This window comes from Rutilus rutilus, assembly GCF_951802725.1.
Source record: "Rutilus rutilus genome assembly, chromosome: 21".
NCBI lineage: Eukaryota > Metazoa > Chordata > Actinopteri > Cypriniformes > Leuciscidae > Rutilus > Rutilus rutilus.
The window spans coordinates 9,403,262-9,429,812 of record NC_140226.1 but is presented as its reverse complement, the minus strand read 5'-3'; the positions used below and the strand labels follow the sequence as shown (position 1 = coordinate 9,429,812).

The following is a 26,551-nucleotide window of genomic DNA, read 5'->3' as shown; positions in this document are numbered from 1 at the left end:
GATATGATTTGAGGATCCGTTACATTCCTCCTGATTTCCTGGAGAAGTTAAAAGAAGACAAAACCACAATGCTCTACTTCTACCAGCAGGTCAGTACCTGTCACTTGGGGAGTGTTTCTTCAAAATTACCACGCCATATCCTAAATGAACACACTGAATAGTAAAGGAAACACCATTTGCACTGAAGCATCATGGACGTCTGATGTAGCACTTGAAGTGCTGCCAGATTGCGTGATGGTGTTTTGCACATCTATAAAGATGTTTGTTTGATGTTGTTGCGCAGGTTCGCAGTGACTACATGCAGCACAGTGCTAGGAGAGTTAGTGATGGGATGGCACTGCAGTTGGGCTGTCTGGAGATCAGGTAAGTTGAACATTTATTTCAAGTTGCTTTTTTATATTTTCAACTTTAGTGTGTAATGCTCTGCAAAGTTCCAAAGCACAAAGTCACTCCAAAGGGAGTTATTGTCTATATCAGTGCACACTGTTTCTGAACTCCCTGAAACGCCTCCATTGTAGTCTTGAGTTTGAACTATAAATGTCTAACTAGATGTCTAACTCTGCATAGCATGAAACACGCTGATGGCGTGAAGTCTGCGCGAAGGTATGAAAAACAGGAAGGACATCGTTTTGGGCAACCATTTTATGCTCGTACACCTTCCACAGACGATATATACACATTTAGACCACTTAACTTAGTGATTGCTATCAGTATCAGGATGTGAAGAGACTTTCAACCAGCATAACAAAATGATGTCTCGCAAGTGATGGAGTGATAACTTATTTTAATGAATCTGTTTGAGATTAAATTAAAGGCAGGGTAGTCCCAGGGTAAAACTGCAACTATGTGAAATGTGAAAAAGAATGTTTTTTTTGTTTTTTTTTTTACTTTCAAGCATGACAACCTATTCTCGTTGACCCCAAAAACAAAATCAAAACTTGTAAAAGGGCATGATATGACCCAATCTTGCTAGGAATCAACTGAAAAAAATGAATAATAATCAGAAATAATTCTAAGCTTTATTTGTATACAGCTTGAAGTGCTTTACATTAAACAGCTTTAGAATAAGTACCAAGCACTTCACATGAAAACAAGTAAAGAAAATACCATAATTAATATAACTTTAGATTTAACTTAACCCACTTTATAATGATGGTTATTATGGTAATTAAAACCAATTAATAAGGCAACGGCAACGCCAATGGGTTAGATTCCCAGGGAATGCAAGAACCGATAGAAATGTATATACCTTTGGATAAAAGCGTCTGCAAAATGCGTAATTAAAATGTAATAATAAAAGACAACATATTACATAGAATGCTGCAGAAAAGTCATTTTCATTTTTCTTCAATTCTAACAGGAGGTTTTATAAAGACATGAATGCCAGCGGCCTGGAGAAAAAATCCAACTTTGAACTGCTGGAGTAAGTAGTTTGTCTTGTGCTGTAAGATATTTTTACTCAAGGAAATGCACAGTGCATTGATGACATTTCTGCTCCCGTCAGGAAAGATGTCGGCCTGCAATTGTTCTTCCCTCAAGAATTAATCGGCAATATGAAGGTAAAAACATTTTCTTGACCTCTTTGAGAATTAGTCAGCAAAGCGATCCAAAACACACTAACAGCGTTTTGTGATTTTTGATTAATAATGATAAAATGTTGTTCATACATGTCTGGTGGGGAACAGCCGAAGCACCTGAGAAAGCTGATCCAGCAAACGTTTCAGCAGTTTGCGTTGCTGAAGGAGGAGCAGTGCATCATGAAGTTCTTTGAGACATTATCTGTCTTTTCCAGTTTTGACGAAGAGGTTTTTCCTTGTGAGCTGGTGGTAAGTTTTTTTTTTTTTAGTATAGTACAGCCATGTTTGATGGTAATGTCTGATGTGTGAGATTTAGTCTGAAATAGCATGAGAACTAGTTTTGGGTGGATGGATAAATTCAGTCCGAAATGTGTGAAGGTCATTGCATTAGATAACAATCTCGAGGCAAATGTTATTTGCAATTACACGCTGCAAAAATGTCACTTTTGCAATGGCTATGAAATTAGATGAATACTTTTAACTTTATTTTCAGCAGCATTTTTTTTTTTTTGACGTTTTAAACATAATAATCGTCTTTTGCTTAATGTTTTACTTGAAAAATGTGCTTGTGTTATCTTTCTGTAGCATAGATAACATGTCGCTTTGACATTTTGTTATCTTTTGCATCCATGACATTGATTCAAGTATGGTTTAAGTGACCAATGTAGATCAAGCAGTAATTGTGAAGCTGTAAATGCTGCAAATGTCTGATTGTTCTGTAGCAAGGATGGAGCGTCACTGTGGATCTGGTCATCAGCCCCAAAGGTATTCGGCAACGCACAGACAAAACCTCTGTGGTAAGAAGAACATCCCCTAACACGTCAATGTCACCGCTCAGCCTTTACTCTAAAAAAGAAGCAGTAGCCCATCAAAGCGAAAATCACCACTTCTATTTGTCAATTGACCACAAAGGAAAAAATGTACCTTCATAATCATTGGTGTCAAATAGAGTACCCCAAATACACTCGAGATGTCTACATATATTTGATCATGAGTTTTTGTTTCATTGAGATACTATTATAGTAATATTCATATTTTTTATTTTATTGTAATTTTAGTTGAAGTTTTAGAAACTTTGTTGTGTTTTTTATTAGTGTTTGTTTCATTTAAGTGTGTTATTTTAGTAACACGCTTAAACTTTAGCTTTAGCTCAAATTAAATAAAAAATAAAAAAACTTTTGCAACAAATTAGGTCGAAGAGGAAATATGAATTATATTAATAATTAATCATAACTTGTTAGCGACATCAAGATTACCTTGAATGTGGCTAAATTAATATTAAAATCAGTTAATCAGTTCGTCCAACGAACACTTTTTATTATTCATTAATTCTAAGAAAAGTGTATTTTTTTTATGGCCCTAGAAAAATCATTCTTTCTTAGCATGTACAGCGCTTAGAGCGTGTAACAAGACCAGAAATCGTTAAATTGACTTTGCTGCAAGCAGAGAATCAGAACCAAATATGTATTGTGCACAAGTTTTATTAACTAAATCACGAACACAACTAATCTAAACAAACACATACACACAACCACACATACATGGGTAAAATGGTAAGTGACAGAATGAAACTGGAAACGGACACAGGGAATGAAGCTATGGAAATATTAATTTAATTATGGAAAGAACCATCAACTTATTATTTTCAAAGCCTCGTTGAAGGGTTCACAGCTTATTACTAAACCTCGTTTAGTCAGTTAATTGTACGATATTTGCATTGCAGTTGAAGCAGTTTCGTAAAGTTCCTGATTTGATGGTTCCGCGAGTCGTTGAATTTGCAATCGATTTAATCTCCATTGAATGAAGAAGATATGATGAACTTGCATGGTTAGTCCGACTCCGTCATGGTCGAGGAAGTTGCTCATGTCTTGATGTGTTGGGCCTGCCGGCAAACTGGGTTTCCTGTCCCACACGCACAGCAACCAGCAGAAACAGGAAGAGAGAGGAGGAACTTGAGTGGATGCTTTTAACCTCTGAGAATGGCCTGTCCATCCTTAATAGGTTCCGAGGTGCAAACAATTATCAGTTACATCTGCGCAAAACCTACGGAACCTGCGTTAGCCTCTCAGTCACGAGAAGTCTGAAGGTTGGAGTGCCGCTCTGCTCTTGTGGCGGTGCCGACGTGAGCTTGCTTGAGCTGTGTTGGGCAAGGAGTCAGAAGCTTGTCCTTCGCAGTACTCCTTTGGTGAGTCCTGTTCAGGGAGCTGTCTTGCTTGTGCCAGCAGCTCCTGTACCTTTTGAGGCAGGCTTGTCCGGCGGTCCTTGTGCAGCCTCTGATTGACACTGTGTGAAGGATGTGAGGGAGGATTTTGTTGTCGATTGCGGTTGGTCATCCTGTGGTGTTTGCAGGTTGAGGGTGCTGTCTTCCATGGCTTCTCCCAGTGTCTTGGCTGGTACCTGGGCTGTTGCCATGGAGACAGTTCTGCGCTCGTACTGTGTTTGCTCTGTCCAGCTGTTGGTAGTGCCACAGCCAGAGCCAGAAAGGCTTGTACGTGTCGCCAAACTGTTACTCAAAATACCAATGGTTCTTCTCACAGGTTGTCACTGCGAGGGTAACAAGTAAAACTAAAATAAAACAATAAGATAAAATCACAAAGTGAAAGGAAGAAAGGAGGGTTTTACCTATATAGTTTTAGCTTGGAGATATGGCTAAGAAGGTGTCACTTGTGGGTGATGCTGGAGTAGACTCATAAACCTAGGTACAGGTAGCCTGTTAGCTAAGCTAGCAGGGACACACCAAACACCTCAAGGTCAAAAAGAAAGACAAACAATGGGACGTGTTCTAGTTCTACATGGGGCCTACAGTGTGTTTATCGGTAGCCGTTCTTCTTGCACTAGGCCTGGCACTAAGGAGTGAGGAGGGGTAGAGAAGAAACCGCAATAAGGGATACTAATAACCGATATAACTCATTTAGGAAACAACAGTTGCTAGAACTACTGTAATCCTATACAGAGAGGAAAGATGGTGATGGTAAAATAACTAAAATAAGGTCAAAGTAAAAAGTAGAAGGTCCTAAAAGGAAGGGTAAATGGACAAATTGATTTAATTGACCCTTCGCTAAACCCCGCCCTCCTTAGTTACTGTTGCTACGCCTGACAAGCTTTCGCGCCTGGTATGTCGATTACAGTATGAATGCACCGGTGTCAGACATTCCCAAGGAGATAATTAGTCATTTTTGGCGAACAGGTGAAATATCTGAGAGAGCAAGACAAAAGAGACTGCAGTATGCATTCGAGGGATATATCCACGACATAATATGCAACCGATTAGAGAATAATTTAATCAAAATTGAAGCTAAAGCCTATAGGTCCCAGCGCAAGCAGCAGCCGCCTCATACGCTGACCATTCAAATGGGAAACACACAAATTGAGGAACAGCTATGTTCATGCACAGCAGGGTGAGTGAAATTTGTTACGGTTGCCTAGTTACGGTTGCTAAGCCACGATTGGCCTGTGGCGGTTTTCGGGCGTGGCTTAGCGAAGGGTCAATTAAATTCTTTTAAATTAAATTCCAAATTTAATTAATAATTAAGTTTTCTGTGCGCAAACATCCGAAGCACACCCAGAAAGCTGCCCCTCAGACAGCGCGTGAATAGCATATTGAATCAAGTTCTCTTTCATGTCTTCTTGAGCTTGAATGGACACATTTAAAAAAAATGTCAAAATGCCGTATAGTCGGTTATTTCTTAAGTGAACGTAAACCGTTGAAAAGAAAACATGTATGTTGGATATATGCTCTTAAAGTGACAGCAGCCTAATAAACCTACTGCTGTCTTTGTCCTCAATGTTAATCTAACAACAAAAGACAAAGAGCACATCACTTACTGCTCTTGACTGGTTGAGCCCTGCTGGAGCAGCTCTAAATATTCACTGTGCTATTAAATTAAAGATAAAATATGACAGAGCAACAATATGAACAGTGAAAGTAACAGTAGCTCTTACAATACATTTTAACAGGCATAATTAGGCATGAAAATAACTGATGGAAAATCTATTTGCTAAGCCAACTAATTTGATTCATATGCGTTTGATTTCTATATCCAATATTTAAAAAAATTAAAATGTATGTTAACATGGCTTTCTTTGTGTCCTCATTAGCCGGTCTTACTAGCCTCATTTGCGCAAATTCGCAGTATTAAATACACCCTTCAGGAAGACGGAAAGACACTTCTACATATATCTATAGACGGAGCTAAACAGGTAAATGCATCTAAATGTGTCTAAACATATTTGCTTGAAATTAATGCTTGATTGATCTGTTTACCTTCCTTGACTTTCTTATGAAGATTAAAATAATGCACATTGAAAGATTTGGCCTTTCTGTTTTGTCTTTTTCAGCCTTTGTCCATCAGCACAGCATCTCTGGCCATCGCAGAGAACATGGTGGATTTAATTGATGGCTACTGTCGTTTGGAGCATGGAAACGAGGCGACTTTAATAGTGCAGCCTAATAAAGGTGCATATGTGTTATTATTTCATGTTACCAGGGCATGAAGCCAACATCATCATCTATCTCAAATTAGTATCCATTAATGAAACCAATGGAAATAGTTCCTCTGCTTCAACAGTTTTTGACTCGCCTCGCCTCGCATTACCATCGCTAGTGTAAAACACATACGCTAAAAAAACACATGCTGTGTTTGCCACCATATGAATAACAAACTACCGTTTGTGTTTACCAGACAGAGATGCTCGAATCTCTCTACCTCCTTTACCCAACAGGTGAGCAGTGATGTTTCGCTTTTTCTGTACTTTGTCCTATATAATTTAATTTGATAGTTTTCTAGCTGATTCTGTCTGATTGATCCTGTCTAATCTCTAATCTTTATAATGGTGTGTGTATATATATATATATATATATATATGTGGTGTGTATGTGTGTGTGTGTGTGTGTGTGTATATATATATATATATATATATATATATATATAAATGTAAATAAATAAATTATGATTCTGTCTCATTGATCCTGTCTAATTTTCAAATTTTCTATTGCAAAGCAGTATGGAAAACACCAGATCTGACACGGAAAGTAAAAGTATGTGAAACAAAATATATATACTGCTTATATCCGCTTTTTATAAAAGATTGTTTGATAAATACAGTTTTTTGTTTCATGAAAAAAACATTTTTTTCCCACAGATTCAGATATTTATTCAGAGATACCAGAAAATAAACCAGTTGCATGTAAGAACAAAAATATATTTTAAGGGATTGATTAATTGTTTTTTTAATTATTATTTATTTATTTGACATCTTTAACTCAATCCCCTTATATTCCAGCAGGTAAATTCAGCCTCTCACGGAACGATGTTGTGCTCGGTCGGATTCTGGGTGAAGGTTTCTTTGGTGAGGTTCATGATGGGATTTATAAAAGCAAGGTCAGTGCATCGGTCACACACCTACAGGCCAAAATATACAGCGGATCACAAGGATTTAGTAGAAATCGCTAGAAACCTATTCAAGTTCAGCTTTCTGGACAGGAACCTCACAAATCTTGTGTCTTCTTTTAGACAGGGGAGCGAGTGAATGTAGCTGTAAAGACATGCAAGGACTGCACAGCTGATGTGAAGGAGAAGTTCATGAGTGAAGCTTGTAAGTTGTCATAAAATGGATAATTCCGGTCCCTGAATATGATTAGCTGAGCTGCATTTAAACCTGTTGTAAATTACTCTACAAACATACACCTGTGACCGCATTACATCAGTATTACTGCACCACTGCGTCTGTGTGTTGCTTGGAAACCATTCCGCTTCTGAGGAACTACATAACTTGGCGGTTCTTAATTTACTGTAATCCATCTGGGCTTATTTTATCTTCCACCTGTAGAATCAAATTGATGCCTAACAATAAAACCCTTCAAATATTGTCATCATGCAGTGATCATGAAGAAACTGGACCATCCACACATTGTGAGACTCATAGGAATTATCGAAGAGGATCCGGTCTGGATTGTCATGGAGCTTTACCAGTATGGAGAGGTGAGATTCATTTATTACGGTTTGCTCATTTACAGGAAAATAGTCAAGTCACCTTTATTCAGTTTCACATCAATAAACAGGAAAATAACTGAATTAATGATGCAAACTTGTTCAAATATGAGACAGATTTAAATTCTGCACTCTTAGAAAAGAAGGTTCTCTATAGAACATGTACACAGTTCTGTCAGACGCTTCATATATATAACCTTTTATAGGACCATATTATGCATTTATAGGACCAAGTCCATGTTCTAAAGTGCACGGTGCAAGTTTAACGACAGGAAAAATGGTCGGCGTGCATGGTCTAAAAGGGTTGTCCATATTCTCATAATGAGTAATGGGTGTGTTTTGGGCGTAACGTGCAATAAACCAATCAGAGTCTCATCTCGCATTCCCTTTAAAAGCCAGTTACGCTCGCGCCATGGCGGATTCGCTATTTACATGGCAGGATTTACAAGCGGAAAAACTGAACGCTTCTCTAGCGAGGAAACGGATCTGCTCGCGCGTGAGAAGCAAGCAAGCAAGCAAGCAAGCAAGCAAGCAAGCAAGCAGACTATCCACGGGACAAAGTGTACGTGTGTTGTGGACCCGCCTATAGGCGCATATTAATAACGCGCTCTTTAAATAACAAAAAAAAATAGTGTGCCATTGACTTTAGACCAGGTTTCAGTTGTTCAATGGCGCAGTCTATTTCAGTTGCCTCAAAACAGCAAAGCGCCAACAATGCGCTAGAACACATCTCGTTTTCAGACCAGCACGTCCATGGGCGCACAAATGGGCATTTTCTATTTAAACAACATGGTGCAGGACGTGAAAATGACAACTGTGTCAGGCTGAAACTAGCAAAAAATACTTGCGCTGCATTGCGCCTTGTGTATGATAGGGCCCTTTGAATTAAGCCGCTCATAAACATACTTTATCACTGGAAAAATTTGAAATAACCCATTTAACATGAAAGTATTATGCAATCTTTTAAGATATTTCTTCTTATTGTTACGACCCCTTGGCTCAAGGAGTAGCAACATGAATGGGGAGGCCAAACACGTAATCAAATTTGAAACAAGAAGTATTTAATCAAGAAAACAGACATAACTACATCAAACAAAAAGTAAAATATAAAGATGCAAAACACAACAACATCAAGCCTTGGACTGGAGAGGGTGAGAAAGCCAGCATGACAACCGCAGCGACCAAACCCCAAGCTTTTGACTCCCGAGGGTGAGAAAGCCAGCATCTTATAAGCAGCATGGTTAATCACCGTCAATTCTCCACACCTGGGTCACAGCATTTAACCTGAAGACACAGAAGTGTTACCCAGAAACACCTGCTGGACAAAATAAAGTACCACATCCCCTTGGATCGTCACATTGTATAGAACCTTATATAAAACCTTTTTGGCATAAAGGGTTTCTTAAACCCAACGCATCACGCGGATGAACTCAAAACCTCACGTAAGACGATAGGAGTGTCACCAAACCGAGAATAAACCAGATTGAAGTGACAGAACCCTGACAACAATAGAATTGTTAAATCACACAAAATTACTCATTAAGGGAATAGGATTGTTTTCCAGTGTATTGACTATTATATCTGTTAACAATCACTCCAATGTCACAATATAGGGTAAATCTGGCACTGCTCATAACTACATTATGCAATATTGTTGATCAGGCTTTAATATCATCCTGTTTTTTCTGTGATTTCTTCAGCTAGGAAATTACCTGACGGAGAACCAGCAGAAACTAACCAATATCACCCTGATCCTGTACAGCGTGCAGATCAGTAAAGCCCTGGCTTACCTAGAGGGTGTTAACATGGTACACAGGTACGCCGATACACTTTCTGACCTGTGTGTCCCAAATTAAACATCTCTTTGCTTAAATATATTATGCTATTATTGTGAACATTAATTTGTACCTAGTTAGTTTGAAATGTGGGGCATTTGTTGGTTATAGTTTTTTTGGGGTGATATTTACTTTTTGATTTTTTTTTTACCAATTCTTTAAAATATTTCTCTTCTACTTACCAAGGCTGCATGTATTTGATAAAAAACACAGTAAAGACCATAATACTGTCATATAATATTACAATTTAAAATAACTGTTTTCTATTGGACTATATTTTAAAATGTAATTTGTTCCTGTGATGAAAAGCTGAATTTTCAGTATCATTACTAATGATGATGATGATGATGATGATGATGATAACTTTATTGTCAAAGTCTGAAAAATGGTCTTGCGTTACAGTGTTCATTCACAAATACAAAACCATACTACATAAACAAAACCTTTACTATCACAATTTTTTTATGTATCTTATTAAACTTTAATACAGTTGAACACAGTCATCAGTATCACATGATCCTTCATAAATCATTCTTATTTGATGATTTGGCGCTAAAAAACATTTTTTGTTGTTTATAAAATCACTGTTGAAAACAGTTTTGCTGTTTAATATTTTTGTAGAAGCTGTGATTCTTTTTTTTTTTAAGGATTATTTGATGAATAGAAAGTTCAACAGAGCAGCATATATTTAAAATAGAAATATTTGTAACATTTGAAATGTCTTTGCTGTCACTTTTGATCCATTTAATGCATCCCCGCTGAATAAAGGTATTAATTTATGAATTATTAAAAAAGTGTAACTTTTAAGACACAAAATCAGGACTTGATTTCTCACACCTCACACGTGCATTAAAAATTAAACAGCGTTTTATTGTACGTGTTTTCACATCGCCTTTTGATAATCATCTATATAGTGTCTCATGCATGTGGTTGTACAAAGCCTATGTTAGTGGTGCATAGATAATCAAGTTACTCAGTTCACTGTTTTCCCATCAGAGACATTGCTGTGAGAAACGTGCTGGTTGCCAAACCAGACTGTGTGAAGCTGGGAGACTTTGGCTTGTCCAGATACATAGAAGAGGAAGAGTATTACAAAGGCAAGCTCTGACTAGATGTCACAGATCTCTCTGTTTTAATCTAACTCTAATATAGCAGTTTCATTTAACTCTCGTTTCTTATGCCGAATGCAGTAAAATGACACTTTGTTCTCTCTCCGAAGCCTCCGTGACTCGATTACCTATCAAATGGATGGCGCCAGAGTCCATCAACTTCAGACGGTTTACCTCAGCCAGTGACGTCTGGATGTTTGGTTAGTGACTTTTGAAGAGTGACGTAGCGTTAGTGAGATGAATGCGTTTAAGGATGCACGACGTGTTGTGTCACGTCTGCAAAGCGCAATGCAGACTTTTCAAAGCTGAATCACTGTTTTGATCATATTAGGCAATAAATCAATGTAATCATCAGGATTTTTCAAGCCATCGTCATGGTGTAAATCCCTATTTCCTCTTGTTATTCTTGCTGGTTTAATGTTGACTCTTGTGACGAACCAAACTTTTCACAATCAAAGTTATGCAATGAACATCTGAAGCAGTTTCCTGATTCTTGGCGGCTTCCTGCGCTTCTCCTTTTAGCTGTGTGCATGTGGGAGATCATGAGTGGAGGCCAGCAGCCGTTCTTCTGGCTGGAGAACAAGGATGTGATAAACCAGCTGGAGCAGGGCGTCCGTCTACCTAAACCCGAGAGGTGCCCGCCAACCCTCTACTCCCTCATGACCCACTGCTGGGCCTACATCCCCCGTGAGAGACCCAGCTTCGCTGAGCTAGTGTGCAAACTGAGGTACGACACTGATAGTCATCAAACGCCTAATAAAAATAATACAAACTGACCAACACTTACAGTGAGTGGATATTGAGGGAAAAATTAATATTAAATAAAATGATATATTTAAATTATTGTAAATAAATATTAAATTTGTAAATAATAATACACATTCAAAACAATTATATATAAAAATATATAAAAAAGACCCAGCTTCACTGATCTAGTGTGCAAGCTGAGTTGCAACACCGCTGGCCGGCCTGCCCCAGTCGTCAAAGACCTGTAGGGTTGTCAGTTTGAACCCTGAACAGAGTCAAATGTACACATTTCAGAGCTCAAAACGGGTCTAATTCTAACCCAAATAAAACTGTAAAAAAAAAAAAAAAAAATTAATGTGATTTTTTTTTTTTTTTTTTTTTTTTTACAAGTATATAATATAATATAATATAATAAATATAATATAATAAAACACACACATATATATATATATATATATATATATATAATAATAATAATAATAATAATAATAATAATAATACAATTGAAATGCAAGCACTAATAAAATAAAATAAAATTATAAACTAATTTGTTTCAAATAAATGTAAAAAATGTATGTATATATACTGTGTGTGTGTGTGTGTGTGTATGTATATGTATATGTATATCTATATCTATATATATATATGTAACGTTACATTATATGATCACGCTCTTATTTATGCAAATGCTTTTAAACCATTCAAGCCCGGCAAGACAAAAGAGAACACTCTGTCTGTGAATGTCCTGACACACACACAATGCACAGAAAGACGAGCGCCAGTATCGTGTGCACAGACTTGCCAGAATCGAGTTCTCTTTCGCACTTAAACTAACAATAATACACACATTTATGCCAAAATGTCAGTCTTGAACGTAAAGAGTTGTGAGAAAATGAGACACGTGTGAGACATGTGCAGCAGCGGCAGGACTTAAAGTGACAGCAGCCACTAATGCTGTCTGCCATTAATGTTAATCAAAGAACAGAAGTAACCAGGGCCCAAAATTAGCACTCGCCAATCGCACAAATGTGAGTAAAAATCCGCGTTGCAGAGTATATGAAACCGTTCATTCTAACAATGCAATGTTGTAACAACATGAACAAACGTGAACGATATAAGTAATAATAAAATATATAAAAATTTTATAAAAATATTAAACATTATAAAATTAAAATGTTAAAACTTATATTAAAAATTAAAAGAAACATGTAAATCATACTAACACTGTAAGTGGTCGGGAAAATAAAATATACGAAAATTGAAATATATAATAATAATAAAATAATAATAAAAAATTTAATATATTACAAATAAAATAAAAAATATATAAATACGTATTAAAAATGATAAAATAAAAAATTTAATAATAATATATAATAGGAGTAAAAATGATACAAACTGTAACATCAAGCGTTTTCTGTTTGCTTCCCACAGCAATGTTCATAAAATAGAGAAGGAAATGGAGGTGGATGAGCTGAGAGCCAGAACCCGCTCCATAAGCATAAAGCCATCTCATGACGCTCCTCCGAAGGTGTCTGTCTTTTCACTCTCTGTTTCTCTCATACGGTTATTCTTGTACTATTTAACACACTATTTATCATATAATATATTTTTTTCTGTTCCTCTCCATTCTTGTTTTATGAAAAGCCATCAAGATTGAAACCATCTGGTTTCAACACTCTCAATCCACATCAACATTGGCAGGTGATTGTTCCTCCTATAATGTCTGTAGTTGCTTTAACTGCACAAAACGCAGCCATTTGCATTGTAATGTTTGAAATGCAGGTCCATAGGTCTCATTTCATTCTCATAGACGGCAATAAATGAAATGAAGAGTCTTTTGCTCCTCTAGTGTTTCAGAAGAGATCTCCTCATAGTCTCATATTCTGAGATCTCAATATGAACTCAAACTCAAATTCTCCCTCAATTTATAGCTTTATTTGTATATATTTCAAAGAAATTTTGAGAGAAACATCTGAGACAATGTTAACACTGAAATAAAACACAACTTAGAGATTCATTACGTCTCCTGAGCAATGAAAGAGAAACTCCTGAGCAATATACCTGTGTTTTACCCTGTGGCTGATGCATTTAAAATTGGTAGACTAACTATAAACTATGAACAGCTTTATGTTGGTCACATTTATCTAGGTCAATTCACACCATTTCCAGTACGTGTGGTTTTGGCCTACTTTTCTGCCTGTGTGCTTGAAACCGCCATGTTATGCATGTCATTGTGTGAAAATGTTTTAGCGTGTGGTTTAGTTTTGCTTGTGTGTGTGTTCTTGCTCATGCGACCAACTTTCCAGCTGCCTGAGTCTCTGCGCATTAGCTCGCCTGTCCTCTCCAGCCCGCCAGGCTGGCGTTTCGCACTCACGCTGACCCTGCCGCTGTCCCCTCGCCGTGGCAGTATGGGGGTAAGAGCGCCACCTGCCTTCAGTACTGCAAACATGCTGCTCCTGTGTGTCCTAGATCATCTCACTGCAAACAATGATTCTGTTACTCAGTATTTTTGTCTTGTTTTGCTGTACAATTATCCTTACATTTACTTGAGAAGCAAAATAACATCAGATATTGCGTCTTGTTTTCTAAAAATGTATGTTACTGGAAGAATGTTCATAACTTTGAGAGAACGTTAGCTGAAGTTCTCAGAACGTTCCCTTTTAGCTGGGTTTAAAATAAACTTTAAAATAACATTTTAGTTTTTTGACCCCATTGGCAGACAATTCTTCTTCTTTTAAGCTTAAACTCATTTAATATTGATATCTTTTTACAGAGTTTTAGATATCTGTACTGGAAAACAAGACAAAAATACTGCGTAAGGAAATCAAATTTTGCAGTGTTGCTAGAAGATAAAAAAAAAAAGCCAATTAAATGCTCAGACCAACAAACACTGCGCAATAACCTAAAGGACTCCATGAGATTGCTTGATAGCTACAGTTTTATTTCCTGTGTTGATTTTTATTTCCTATTAAAACAGGAAATTCAGCCGGGGAAAAAATCTTCCTATTTATGTAACAAACTGCCTTTAGTTGATGTCACAGCCTTGCATAAACACCCAAGACAGCTTGTGCCATAGACTCAAAAGGAGACTTTCACAATGAATCAATTTTAGCCTCTTCCTTTGTGACCTACTTATGGTCGAGAAAGGAAATAAAGTATGAATGTTACCGCAACAGAAGACACAGAAGACCTATGATTGCTTCATGCTGATGCTAGTCGGAAGCAGGTGGTATTTATAACTCACTCAGAGGGGACATTCCTATTCAGCATTTGATTGGACTTCATTTGCATTTATATGTATGCATTTGGCACATATTGCATTGTATTTAAGATATATATATGCCAGGACTTTGGCATTGCTAGTTCTATGAACTGTTTGAGCTACAGGAATGCTTATTGACAAAAATTGGTATAGTCCAAGAGAGTGCTATTTTAGAATTGTTTATATACTACAGGGTGGGCCATTTATATGGATACACCGTAATAACATGGGAATGGTTGGTGATATTAAAGTCCTGTTTGTGGCACATTAGTATATGTGATGGTCACCACCCATCTTGAGGAGTTTGCCCCCTCACATATACTAATGTGCCACAAACAGGACTTTAATATCACCAACCATTCCCATGTTATTACGGTGTATCCATATAAATGGCCCACCCTGTATTATAGTGTTTATTGATATTTTGACAATTTTTATTTTTATTTTTTATTTTTATTAATTCTCTTTTGTCATTTTTTAGTATATTTATTTCAGTAGTAATAATGTTTGTACTTTAATAAAAAAAGTTATAAAAAAAAATGTAATAAAAAAAAGTTATTTATTAAATAAATTGTTTAATACATTTTATTTTAGTTAGTTGCCTAATTTCCAATTTTTAGGTTTTCAAGCTTTTTTTATGTCATATTTATATTATTTTATTTCAGCTTTATTTTAATTACTGAAAACTGTTTTTGATGATATTAATAATTTAAAAAATATGTAATAATATTTTTAGTACTTTAATATTAGTTTTTGGTTTTAGTCAACGAAAACAGCACTGGTGCAAGAAGACATTTTTGAAAGACTATCTATAAATCTATAGACTAATCTACAAATGCATAATTTCGACATTTTGAGTGCTATTAGCATATTGATGGACTTAATGATAACAGACATGGAATAAAAGCTGCATTACTGAGTGAGTGTGTGTGTGTGTGTGTGTGTGTGTGTGTGTGTGTTTGTGAAGGACCGTGGTTTTCCTGAGCCCAGCAGTAAGGAAGACGCCCAGCGGCTGTGGGAACTGGACAGGCAGCGTGTGCAGGAAACTTTAAGGAGGCAGAAACAGGAAATGGTGGAGGACAACAAGTGGCTGGAGAAAGAAGAGAAGCTTCTGGTAAGTCATCAATAGTGTCTCTCGTCAGAGCCGTCCCAGCTAACAGGGAACCTTCTCAAAACTTTGGCTGATGTCCTGGCAAGGTTCTCTCAAAGTTATGAACATATGTTCTTCCAGTAACGTTAATAGAAAGCCATCTGGTCTTTAAAGGGCACCTATTATGCAAAATTCAATTTTACAGTGTGTTTGAACATAAATGTGTGTGGCCAGTGTGCATCAGTGTACACAACCACCCTGTAATGATCAAAATCCACCCAGTGCTTTTTTTTTTAATCCCCATAAATCATAAGCAGTGTCTCAGAACAACCCGTTCTCAGATTCGGGGCAATGTGACGTACTTTTACACAAGTCACTGTTGACTGACACTGCATTTTTAGCGTAGACCCGCCCTGAGTGAGCTAAACACACAGTCCAACATTGTTTCGACACCGGAACAGCTGTAGAGAAGAATGTCTTCTAAGCGATTGAGGTGTTTTGTTATAAGATATAAGAATGAACATAGCAGTCTTCATTTACTCTCGTTGTTACTCAAAGGATGGATCAGTACCAACTGTTCGCGATCCAGCTTACAGTTAACGTTACTGATGATCAGTGATCATGTCAGCAATGAAAGAGAGAGCACAGTTGTAACAAGTGTTTTGTGTAATTCACGCCAGTTTGTTGATGATAATGAAAGGGAGAGAGAGTTTATGGATAAGACTTTAATGCGCACTTCTTATACGGTGTTTATTCAGCTCTTACAGTGATTTTCTGGAGTAAAACTGATGCTTCATCTTTTGTGTGATCTGATGTACAATAAACTTCATTGAACTCATCATTATATTTTTGGCCATCATTCGGACGCTACAGCAGACTTGTATTAATAGTGGATAAAAGCAGATGACAAATAAGTTATAACTGTAATTAAACTAAAACTATACCTGTTCTATCTCCATACAACATATATTCTCGGACTCTGTTGGCATTATTGTCCGACTTGAAATGAACACCGCTACTGAGAGTTTCTGTTGTGATATTATCATTCTGTGAGATGAGATTGAGATATGTTTTAAAACATAAAAAAAATCCGGACGTTTTTAACGCTCACAGAACATTCAGAAATAACGTTTTCATGTGAACGTTAGCAAAACGTTAGTTTTTTCTCTCTTAATCTTGTTTACATGTTCTTGATATTATGCACCATTAATAATTATTCAGAAGAAAACAATATTAGTATTTCTAATATTTCATCAAAGTTTTAACGTCATGTTCCGCCACTGAAACGTCTTTCCTTTTTGATTGACGTTTCTGTTCTGCATTTCTGTGCTATATTTTGTCTCGTTTCACTTGAAATACATACATTATGAATGTTAATCAGGTTGAACAGCCTTTCATGTTAACTTTTAACTTCATGTTTCTCCGTTTCTTTTTCAGGATCCGTTTGCCAATGATGACACAAAGGCGAAAGTGGTAATATATAAGTCTCTTTTATACTGTCTTCGTCACATCATGACTGTTGTCTTCTGCTGTTATACACTGCTAACATATTCTTCTTTATTTTAGATGTCAGAAAACGAGACAAGCCACGGTCAGTTCATTTTAACACACAATTACATATATTAAGCAGAGATTATGGAGCAGTCGTCATTAAAACCTGTTTGAAGTGTTCTGAAGTAATACGATAGCCTTGAGTGATGAACAGCAAATTTAAGTTGCATCATGGACATGATTCGAAAAGGTTAAATGGTCCTGAAAAAATTGTCGCACTCAAAAATGACTGCATTGGAGATTAATTTCATCTAGTGAAAACATTTGGTACTGCGCGTCTGCGCCCAAACAAAATCTCACTGAAAGCTCAACTTGTTTAGATTTATGGCTTTGATTTTCTCAGAGTTTTAGAGTAAAACGTGATTTGGAAATATGGATATATATATGGAGACAGAATATATATGCAATTTAAAAAGTATTTTTGTGCATTTTTCATAATACTATACTTACTATTCTATAACTTTCTTTAGTTTCACTTTTTTTTATTACTTTTTTTCACTTCAGCAATTATCTACCTAATCTGTCTTCTTTAAAAAGAGACCAAATTTAAGTCTGTGCTCCAAAGCATTCAAGATTTACAAGAGTTTAGGTTGGAAATTTATTTTCAGGTCTAAAAATCTGTATGACATATTACATAATAATGGCTGGCTATAGTGGATGAATTTAAACATTAAAGCTTTTACATTACACATGTTTTTCTCCTTAATGGCAGCTTCAAAGATTTGCAATACTGGATATGCATTTTGTAGCCTATTTTATCTCCAACGACACTGGCCAAATTAGAGCTTTTATCATCCATTATAGTATTAATGTAATCCATAAGTTTACACAAAGCACTGTAACATGATAGATATTCAGAAGTTGCAATAGCCTAACTATTAGGATATCCACTCTGACGGAGTTAGTTGAGTTTAAAAACTAGCTCTCTTTTTGTCTGTTTTTATCCGTCATGTAATTTCCCATTTATGTAATGCCATTCCATTTTATGTATATTATTATTTATATTCTAATAGCTAAGATAAACATTCTCATCAATAAAAATGAAAGAAAAGACAGGGTCACATGACTAATAACGCCTCAGTCAAGTCAAATAAATGTTTATTCATTATAATTGCTTTTCATAATTGTCTAAAACACTCAACAACATCGGAGATAATAAGTTTAACTGTAGGCTGTACACTCAATTTCAAAATATTTAGAAGGAAAAGATAGATACCTAGATAGAGATTAAATGCTCTCTTGATAACTTGATAGCGCTATTTTTCATGCAAAGTAATGTAGGCTAATTAAAAAGCTATATCGTTTGTTTTCAACTTTTAATAATTATTTGTAGAGCATTCAACGCTATATGAATATATATAAAATGTCTTTATTCATTAGAATGGTGATCTATCTCTAGGGATTTAATTTGCATAAAAAATATAATTGTTTTCATTTCATTAATATTATTACCTGACATTATCCCCAACAGTTTTGTTGGACATTGGGATGTTTTAAACAAATAATAATAATAATACATAGGTTATACATCATTCAAAACACTATGCCCTCATTGCTTAAATACATTTTAAATACTCTATAGCTAGTAGTGTCTAATGAAACAACCATTTGTGCAAAACCAATGTTACTCACATATGGAGCAGAAACAACAATTAAAATTAATTAACCTCTGCCTCCGTTTTTATGCCTTCCCGCTTGGGTATCTCCAGCGCTGGAAAGCTTTTCTAATATTATCACGGGTCCTAAAGCTGTCTTCATTTCAAGAAAGAGAGATGGCAGAGAGACATTACAAAAGAGAAAGTGTCAGAGGAATATCACTGGAAAAAGAAGGGTGATGATCTGCCTGATCATCACCCTTCTTTTTCCAGTGATATTCCTCTGACACTTTCTCTTTTGTAATGTCTCTCTGCCATCTCTCTTTCTTCAAATCTCCCTCTTGCTCACTGTCTCTCCTCCCCCATCATGACTGGCACTAGAGCTGCTCCTGTAAGTGTTGTGCGCCAATCAGCAGTAGGGGGCGTGCCAGTCATGATGGGGAAGGAGAGAGAGTGAGACAATCAGCATTAGGGGGCGTGTCTCTTGTGATGGGGGAGGAGAGAGAGCCAATCAGCAGTAGGGGGCGTGCCAGTCATGATGGGGGAGGAGAGTGAGCCAATCAGCATTAGGGGGCGTGTCTCTTGTGATGGGGGAGGAGAGAGAGTGAGCCAATCAGCATTAGGGTGTGTGCCAGTCATGATGGGGGAGGAGAGAGAGTGAGCCAATCAGCATTAGGGGGCGTGTCTCTTGTGATGGGGCAGGAGATAGAGTGAGCCAATCAGCATTAGGGGGCGTGTCACTCATGATGAGGGAGGCGAGCGAGTGAGCCAATCAGTATTAGGGGGAGTGTCACTCATGATGGGGGAGAAGAGAGAGTGAGCCAATCAGCATTAGGGGGCGTGTCACTCTGTGAATGGAACTGTATAAGGACTCATATACAAGATGACGACCATGTTTTGCTGCTGTCTGAATGTGGTCGATTTCAGTTTGTTTTTCTTGTAATATTGATATTTTATTTTATTCAGAACAAGATTTTGAATAGTTTTTCATTTCAGTTTTAGTTAACAATGACAACACTGTTTTCGATGCACCTCTGGCCTGACGTGATTAAATATTAATTATTAAAGGAATAGATCAGAAATATTTCAGTAGCCAATACTTATACTGTCACAATCTCAATGATAACTTATAGGATCCATAGTAAAGCTTCTTCTGTTGTCACACTTTTGTTTTTTCTCTGTTTGGCTCTCAGATAATTCCCAGGGTCCCCCAGAGAAGCCCCCGCGGGTGTCCGCTCAGGTAATTGCAGTCTTAATGCGGTTAGGACGGGGTTGAAGGGCAGAAGAGACTTCTGATCTCTTTTTGAAGCCGCTGAGTAAAGGCGTCAGCCGTCCTTTGGAAGTCTGCAGACGAGCAGATGGCAGCAATCAAAGCGACGGGTTTTACTGGGAGCTCTGTGACTAAAACCTGATGAGCTTTGGGCCTTTTGAGCTCACCTTTATAATGAGTCAGTAGAAAGAGGATGAGGGACGATTCCCTCACCCCATATCTTTAGACTTCAGCCTTGGTGAAGTTGAAATGAAACCTTCTGTATCCGAGCTATGCAGTAGCTTTGGTCAGCACCACCAAATGAGAGTAAGGACTAAATCAAATAGAGAGGCTAATGACTTTTTTTAAAAGAAGTGAAACATACATGGTTCGAGGTTAATATAGGAACAAAAACTAAACCCATAAATAAACATTCATTTAAATAAGATAATTTTTTTTTAACAAATACAAACATATTTTATTTCAGCTAGTTAACAACATTTATCATTTTCATTTAGTTTAACTTAATGTCCTAAAAAAACTAAAACTGAAATAATAATAAGAATTAATAAAAAAAAACGAATTATAAAACTAAAGCCCTATGGGACTAGTTTTCAAGGGAAATTCTTACATACTTTGCGATTGTAATCCCGTCCGTATCTGCTAAATCTGTGTTTTTATCACACAACCTCTGTAAAAATTCCAGGGCAAACTGCCTACTGTTTTACTGTCGGCAAACTCAACGGTCCTCTGAGAAATCTAATCCCATCCGAATGCGAATGTCTGCTGCCGATACTGTATTATACTAACGCTTGTCATGTGTTTTTGACCTACCTGAGTTACCGTTTGCACACCAATCTTTCACTTCGTTTTAATATAGATGGTATCCGACGAAAAAATTAAATAATAAAACGGTAACACTTTACAATAAGGTTCATTAGTCAATTTTAGTTAACTACCTTAGTTAACGTGAACTAAGAATGAACAATACTTCTACAGCCTTTATTATAATTTCAACATTTACTAATACATTATTAAAATCAAAGGTTGTATTTGTTAACATTGGTTAAAGGTGCATTGTGTAATATTTAGGAGGATCTGTTGACAGAAATGCAATATCATATACTATGTTTTCAGTGATGTATAAAGACCGTACTTAATGAACCGTTATGTTTTTATTACCATAGAATGAGCCATTTCTATCTACATACACCGCGGGTCCCTTTACATTGAAATGCGCCGACATGTTTCTACAGTAGCCTTAAACGGACAAACGCATTTCGTTACTTTGTTGTTCTTCGTGCAAGGAAGCTAGCTAAAGTCAGCGAATAAAACACTGACACAATGATGAACAAGTATCAATAATATTCGCAATAACATATCGGTTTACCGAATAATATAGTAAACATCATTTCTTAATTTATCTTTGTAAAGAAACCTCATTGCTGAACTGGCTACTCTCTGCTGTCTCAGACGACGACATCTTTTCCTGTCGGCCACCGTAACTTTTGTTGGTTGCAATTCGTAACCTCACCACTAGATGCCGCTAAATATCACACACTGCACCTTTAATGCACTGTGAACTAACATGAGCAAATAATGAACAGCTGTGTTTTTATTAACTAACAACAAAGATTAATAAATACTGTAACAAATGTTTTGTTCATTGTTAGTTCATGTTAGTTAATACATTAACTAATATTAAAGGGATACTTAACCGATTAGCATTTAGCTTTGTATCAGTAGAAACCCGGTAGTATATTCGAATGACCGTGCTTCCCTCCCTCGCGTCCCCCTGAGACGAGAGATTTCTGTATTGTGTGTCTGGAAAAAAAACTCTAATGAGGCAAAAATCGTCATTTTGCGTCATTGGAGACTTTTTTGTCCAGAGGCGAGAGACTACAGCCAGTAGTAGGTGCTAGTTCTGCATGTTTTCAACCCGCCCATAGGGGGATCTCACGATAAAACGACGTCTTTTCAGTTTCGAGTCAACTAGTAGCCTAGCTGTATCATTTCTTCCGATACTGCCCTCTGTAACCGGTAGGCGTGGCTTGGGAGTGGCCTCGTAGGGCAGAGAAGCAAGTGCATTCTGGGAGTTGTTGTCTTTCATCCACATGAGCCAAAAATACATTTTCTGTATTTTCTCAGTCTAGAAGGCACCAACTTCTAAAATAATTTCACATTTCTACTACATAAATTACCCAATTTAAATACACATTCATCTTTCCAGCGGTGAAATATCCCTTTAACTAATTGTAAAGTGTTACCAATAAAATGAACAAATAGAGCAAAATCGTGGAAACTCCGAAGCCTGCTCATTTTAATATCAGTATCAGGTAAGAGTAAGACATTTGTCTAGATTTCTCTGCTTAATTATGTGGGTCTATTATACACAGCCACTTCTATAAACTCGTGAAGTTTACATAAATAGAGTTTTTATAATCAATTAAAATTATATCAGTAAATAATCAATTAAAATACATACACACTCCCACCTAATAAACATAGAGATGTTCGTCCCGTCCGAATCGGTATGTGAAATCACAAACGTCGAGTGCTAAGATTTGCGACTCAAACGTCATTTAGAAAACTAGTCCTGTCCAAATAGGGCTTAATATAATTAAAGCTAAATAGAAATATTTAATAACAATAACAAAAACACAAAATGACTCAAGTAACTCAAATACCACTGACATGGTTTAAACCACAATGCAAGAAAAATTCTCTGAATTTCATCTGATAAAATCTTTATTAAAAACATTATTTGCAATGATTTGCTACACATATTAACACGACTGATTCTGACCATCGTAGCCGGCTCCCACAGCAGAACTGGACCGCACAGATGACATGGTCTACAATAACGTCATGGAGATGGTGAAGGTCGTGGTCCAGCTGAAGAACGATGTCAACACGTTACCAGCCTCAGAGTACGTCAATGTGGTGAAGGTAGGTCAACTTTGAACATCTTATTTCTGGTCATTTATGATTAATGCTTAATGTTTGGAGTTGTGTTTCTGTTTGACAAGGTCTTTATTGTCTTGTTTTGCAGTCGGTAGGAATGACGTTGCGCAGTCTGATCCGCAGTGTGGACGACATCCTCCCGTCTCTACATGAGTCCATCAGAACGGAGGTAAAAGGATTTCGAAATTATAGCCATAGTGACTTCCCAGCTAACAGAGAACATTCTCAGAACGTTCTGGATTGTACAAGCAAACATTCTTCCAGAGATGTTAATAGAGCATCTGGTCTTTTTATATTGTTCTGTAGCCTGGTTAAAACCAGACCATTCTCAGTAGTAACTTGAGTTATGGTCTGGCAAAGCTTCATTAATAACTCATTTCCAAAGGGGCATCACCAACGGACGTCGCTCAAATGCCTCTGGGCGCAATTGGATAGACCTAAAACCAATCAGAGCGATCGTCATCGTGTAAAGCCATATGCTGCGTCCCAATTCGCATAAGTTACACTATGCCATAAAAGTATGTACTCTTTTTGTGAAGAAAAGGTATTTACTTTTGAATGTGTAGCAAAAAAGTAGGCAAGCTTTGGGACATACTACTTCGTCATCTTTATTGGACGGATCTGTCGCGTGCATCCTGTCACGTAAACTGCCCTGTCAATCATCTTGTCACAGTTAAAATCCTCTATTAAATCTAATTTAATTTCCTACCGTTTCGGAGAGAAATGTAGTAGAACGTTCATCTGCCAGTGGGTCTTTCATGGAGACTGTCCTCATGTGTTTGCAATTTGAATATAATAATGCATTTAAAAGTTGGAGCGCTTCACCAACGTCGCTCAAATGTCTCTGGGCGCAATTGGATAGACCTAAAACCAATCAGAGCGATCGTCATCGTGTAAAGCCCGCCCCAACGTTTCTGATTGGTGCCGCGATTTCGACGGATTAGAAATGGGCTTGAATGAGCTCTTTGCCAGACTACTTGCAGAGCAAATCTAAATTTGCCGGAAGTTGTCTGGGTTTTCCCAGGATAAATTGTTCTGATAATGTTAGCACAGAAACATAATTTCAACTTTTTATCTCATAATTACAACTTTTTATCTCAAAATATGACGGGATGTCATAATTTTGTTATTTTATATCATAATTATGACATTTAATATCATAATTATGACATTTAATCTTATAATTATGACTTAGTATTTAATAATTTTGACTTTATCTCATAATTATGACATTTAATCTTTTAATTATGATTTAGCATGCCGTAATTTTGACTATATCATAATTATGACTTGACATAATTTCAACCTTTTATCTCATAATACAACATAGAAATAAACAATTCAATTGAAATTATGACAAGTCATAATTATGATATAAAAAGTCATAAAATGAGATAAGATTAGATTATAAGATTAAATGTCATAATTATAAGACATTCCATCTTATAATTATGACATTTAATCTTATAATTATGACTTAGACTTTATCTCATAATTTTGACTTGTATTTATACATTCATTGAACGTTTTTTCGGAAATGTCTTAGTTTCGGAACATAGTAATGTTCTTATACTTTTTACAAAATGATCAAATTTAAGGGGCTGTACGGCAAGTAAGAATTTTCATGTATTAATCGCTTTTTGTATTGCCAATGTGTGAACAGCTTGTAGCGAAACCTTTCCCAACTTTATAGCTCGTCTATGAAAGCCTGTAGACTGATTTCTATGTGAAGGACTACCAAGAGCCTCTCTTTCGTTCAATGACACATGAAATTAATGCTTATACGATGTTCAAGATAATTCTGAAAGAGCCATTCTGTACATGTTATGTGTGCATGAATGCGAGCAGGAGCAAGAAGTTGCTGGCTGCAGTTCACTTAACAGCCACCGGTGTCGCTAATAACAAGGATAGCGCCTTTTAACTTTAAATTTTTTCCATTTTTAACGTTCAGAGAACTTAATGGGAACATTAGCAAACCGTTCATTGAACATATTTTTGTTAGCTGGGTAAGTGAGCTATTTTGAACGAAACCTCATAGATGGTTTTACCCAGAATGCACTTAAATGCAGTATAAAGTATGTTGTCCTGGCTCCTCTCTGTTCCTCAGATTGAAGGAACTCAGAAGCTGCTGAATAAAGATCTGGCCGAGCTGATAAGCAAGATGCGTCTGGCTCAGCAGAACGCCGTCACGTCTCTGAAGGACGAGTGTAAGAAACAGATGCTGACGGCCGCTCACACGCTGGCCATGGACTCCAAGAACCTCCTGGACGCTGTGGACCAGGCCAGAGTACGAGCCAATATAGCCAAATCCGCCACACCCTAGATCTGATCCCTGATTGGATGTCAAACAGGGGGTTTTATCCAATGTGAAAGCTAGAGGATGAATTTATTTGTAAATGACCTGGCACAACTCGCTTTATTTATGCTTCCGAAAGGTAATGAAAGCAGTGCTTTCCATGTTGAATGTTTTCAGATAGATTTTCACGAATGTATGATTTCAATCCTTTTTAAAATGTTTAAGTCAAAGATGTTTAATTTCTGCAAGTTTGTGGAAGGAAATAAATACAGACGTTTTGCAGTTTTGTCATTTCAAAGTATTAACTTATTTAATTTTCTAAACTTTACAAGTATGTTTATAAATAGAACATTTCTATAAAGTACAACTGATTTAGAATCACAAAAGTACATTTAATTGTTCTGAGTTTTCAGTGCCACCATAAATTACGACTTAATTTAATTTAAAATACTACCAATTTGTAATATATTTCATTACAAGATAAAATGTTTACTAGATAAAAGGATTACTAGATAAAATGTGTAAAATTAGTTTCACGTAGATAAGATCAATTAAATATTTTAATAAATTTTTTACCTTTTTTTACGATCAAATTACCTTTTTTAATCATTTCAATTGAATTGTTTATTTATATCTCATTTTATGAATTTATTATAATCATGACTTTTTATCATAATTATGACATTTAATCTTATAATTATGATTTAGTATATCATAATTTTGACTTTCTCATAATTTTGACTTGTCAATTTCCAATTTTATCTCATTTGATGACTTTTTATATCATAATTATGACTTGTCATAATTTCAATTGAATTGTTTATTTCTATGTTTTCATGACAGTGGGAATCCTGGTGTTTTACACAATCTGATGACAGAGGGCGACAGCGCTCATGTCGTCTCATTTATCATTAGTCTGTTAGGGACTTTTGTCACAGCTGTATAATAGCACTATTAAGGGATATGAGTGGCAGATAGTCTCACTTACAATAATTATGAAGTCAACCGAAGGAGACATTTTCATGTCACGATTCATTCTCGATTCCAGCAGATAAAGGCAGATCCTAGTTTGGCTTTAATTGCTCTTCATGTTACTTCAAAATAGTGTTTTAGTTCAGTGGACGAGCGGAATTTCAAGTCGTAAATGTCATTTTTCTCCCAGGTCCCATTTGACCCACATGGTCCACAGACCCGTCTTGGATAATTGCACGACCTTCCCAATATCAAAAGCATTATGTTTTCAAAGACTTGAAAAAAAAAAAAGTTATAAATAAATAGTTGCC

General features: G+C 36.4%; 1 protein-coding gene across 4 annotated transcripts in view; it reads left to right on the top strand.

Annotated features, from left to right (window-relative positions):
• The window catches only part of ptk2ba (protein tyrosine kinase 2 beta, a), a 43,905-nt gene extending 18,355 nt beyond the window's left edge, over positions 1 to 25,550 (top strand). Inside the window, exons 7-33 of one of the 4 annotated variants that reach the window (XM_084394056.1) lie at positions 2 to 89; positions 284 to 363; positions 1,361 to 1,423; positions 1,505 to 1,559; positions 1,686 to 1,826; positions 2,300 to 2,374; positions 5,676 to 5,777; positions 5,916 to 6,033; positions 6,260 to 6,299; positions 6,581 to 6,615; positions 6,720 to 6,764; positions 6,861 to 6,958; positions 7,091 to 7,172; positions 7,458 to 7,558; positions 9,268 to 9,383; positions 10,399 to 10,499; positions 10,622 to 10,711; positions 11,034 to 11,238; positions 12,693 to 12,789; positions 12,906 to 12,962; positions 15,491 to 15,637; positions 17,051 to 17,086; positions 17,180 to 17,204; positions 19,953 to 19,999; positions 22,823 to 22,957; positions 23,061 to 23,141; positions 25,080 to 25,550. In XM_084394056.1, coding sequence (XP_084250182.1) covers positions 2 to 89; positions 284 to 363; positions 1,361 to 1,423; positions 1,505 to 1,559; positions 1,686 to 1,826; positions 2,300 to 2,374; positions 5,676 to 5,777; positions 5,916 to 6,033; positions 6,260 to 6,299; positions 6,581 to 6,615; positions 6,720 to 6,764; positions 6,861 to 6,958; positions 7,091 to 7,172; positions 7,458 to 7,558; positions 9,268 to 9,383; positions 10,399 to 10,499; positions 10,622 to 10,711; positions 11,034 to 11,238; positions 12,693 to 12,789; positions 12,906 to 12,962; positions 15,491 to 15,637; positions 17,051 to 17,086; positions 17,180 to 17,204; positions 19,953 to 19,999; positions 22,823 to 22,957; positions 23,061 to 23,141; positions 25,080 to 25,295 — 2,476 coding nt within the window. In that variant the 3' untranslated portion in view covers positions 25,296 to 25,550. Of the gene's footprint in view, position 1; positions 90 to 283; positions 364 to 1,360; positions 1,424 to 1,504; positions 1,560 to 1,685; positions 1,827 to 2,299; positions 2,375 to 5,675; positions 5,778 to 5,915; positions 6,034 to 6,259; positions 6,300 to 6,577; positions 6,616 to 6,719; positions 6,765 to 6,860; positions 6,959 to 7,090; positions 7,173 to 7,457; positions 7,559 to 9,267; positions 9,384 to 10,398; positions 10,500 to 10,621; positions 10,712 to 11,033; positions 11,239 to 12,692; positions 12,790 to 12,905; positions 12,963 to 15,490; positions 15,638 to 17,050; positions 17,087 to 17,179; positions 17,205 to 19,952; positions 20,000 to 22,822; positions 22,958 to 23,060; positions 23,142 to 25,079 lie in introns of all 4 variants that reach the window. The other 3 variants (XM_084394058.1, XM_084394057.1, XM_084394055.1) reach the window with 3 other exon arrangements.
• Positions 25,551 to 26,551: the final 1,001 nt, after the last annotated feature.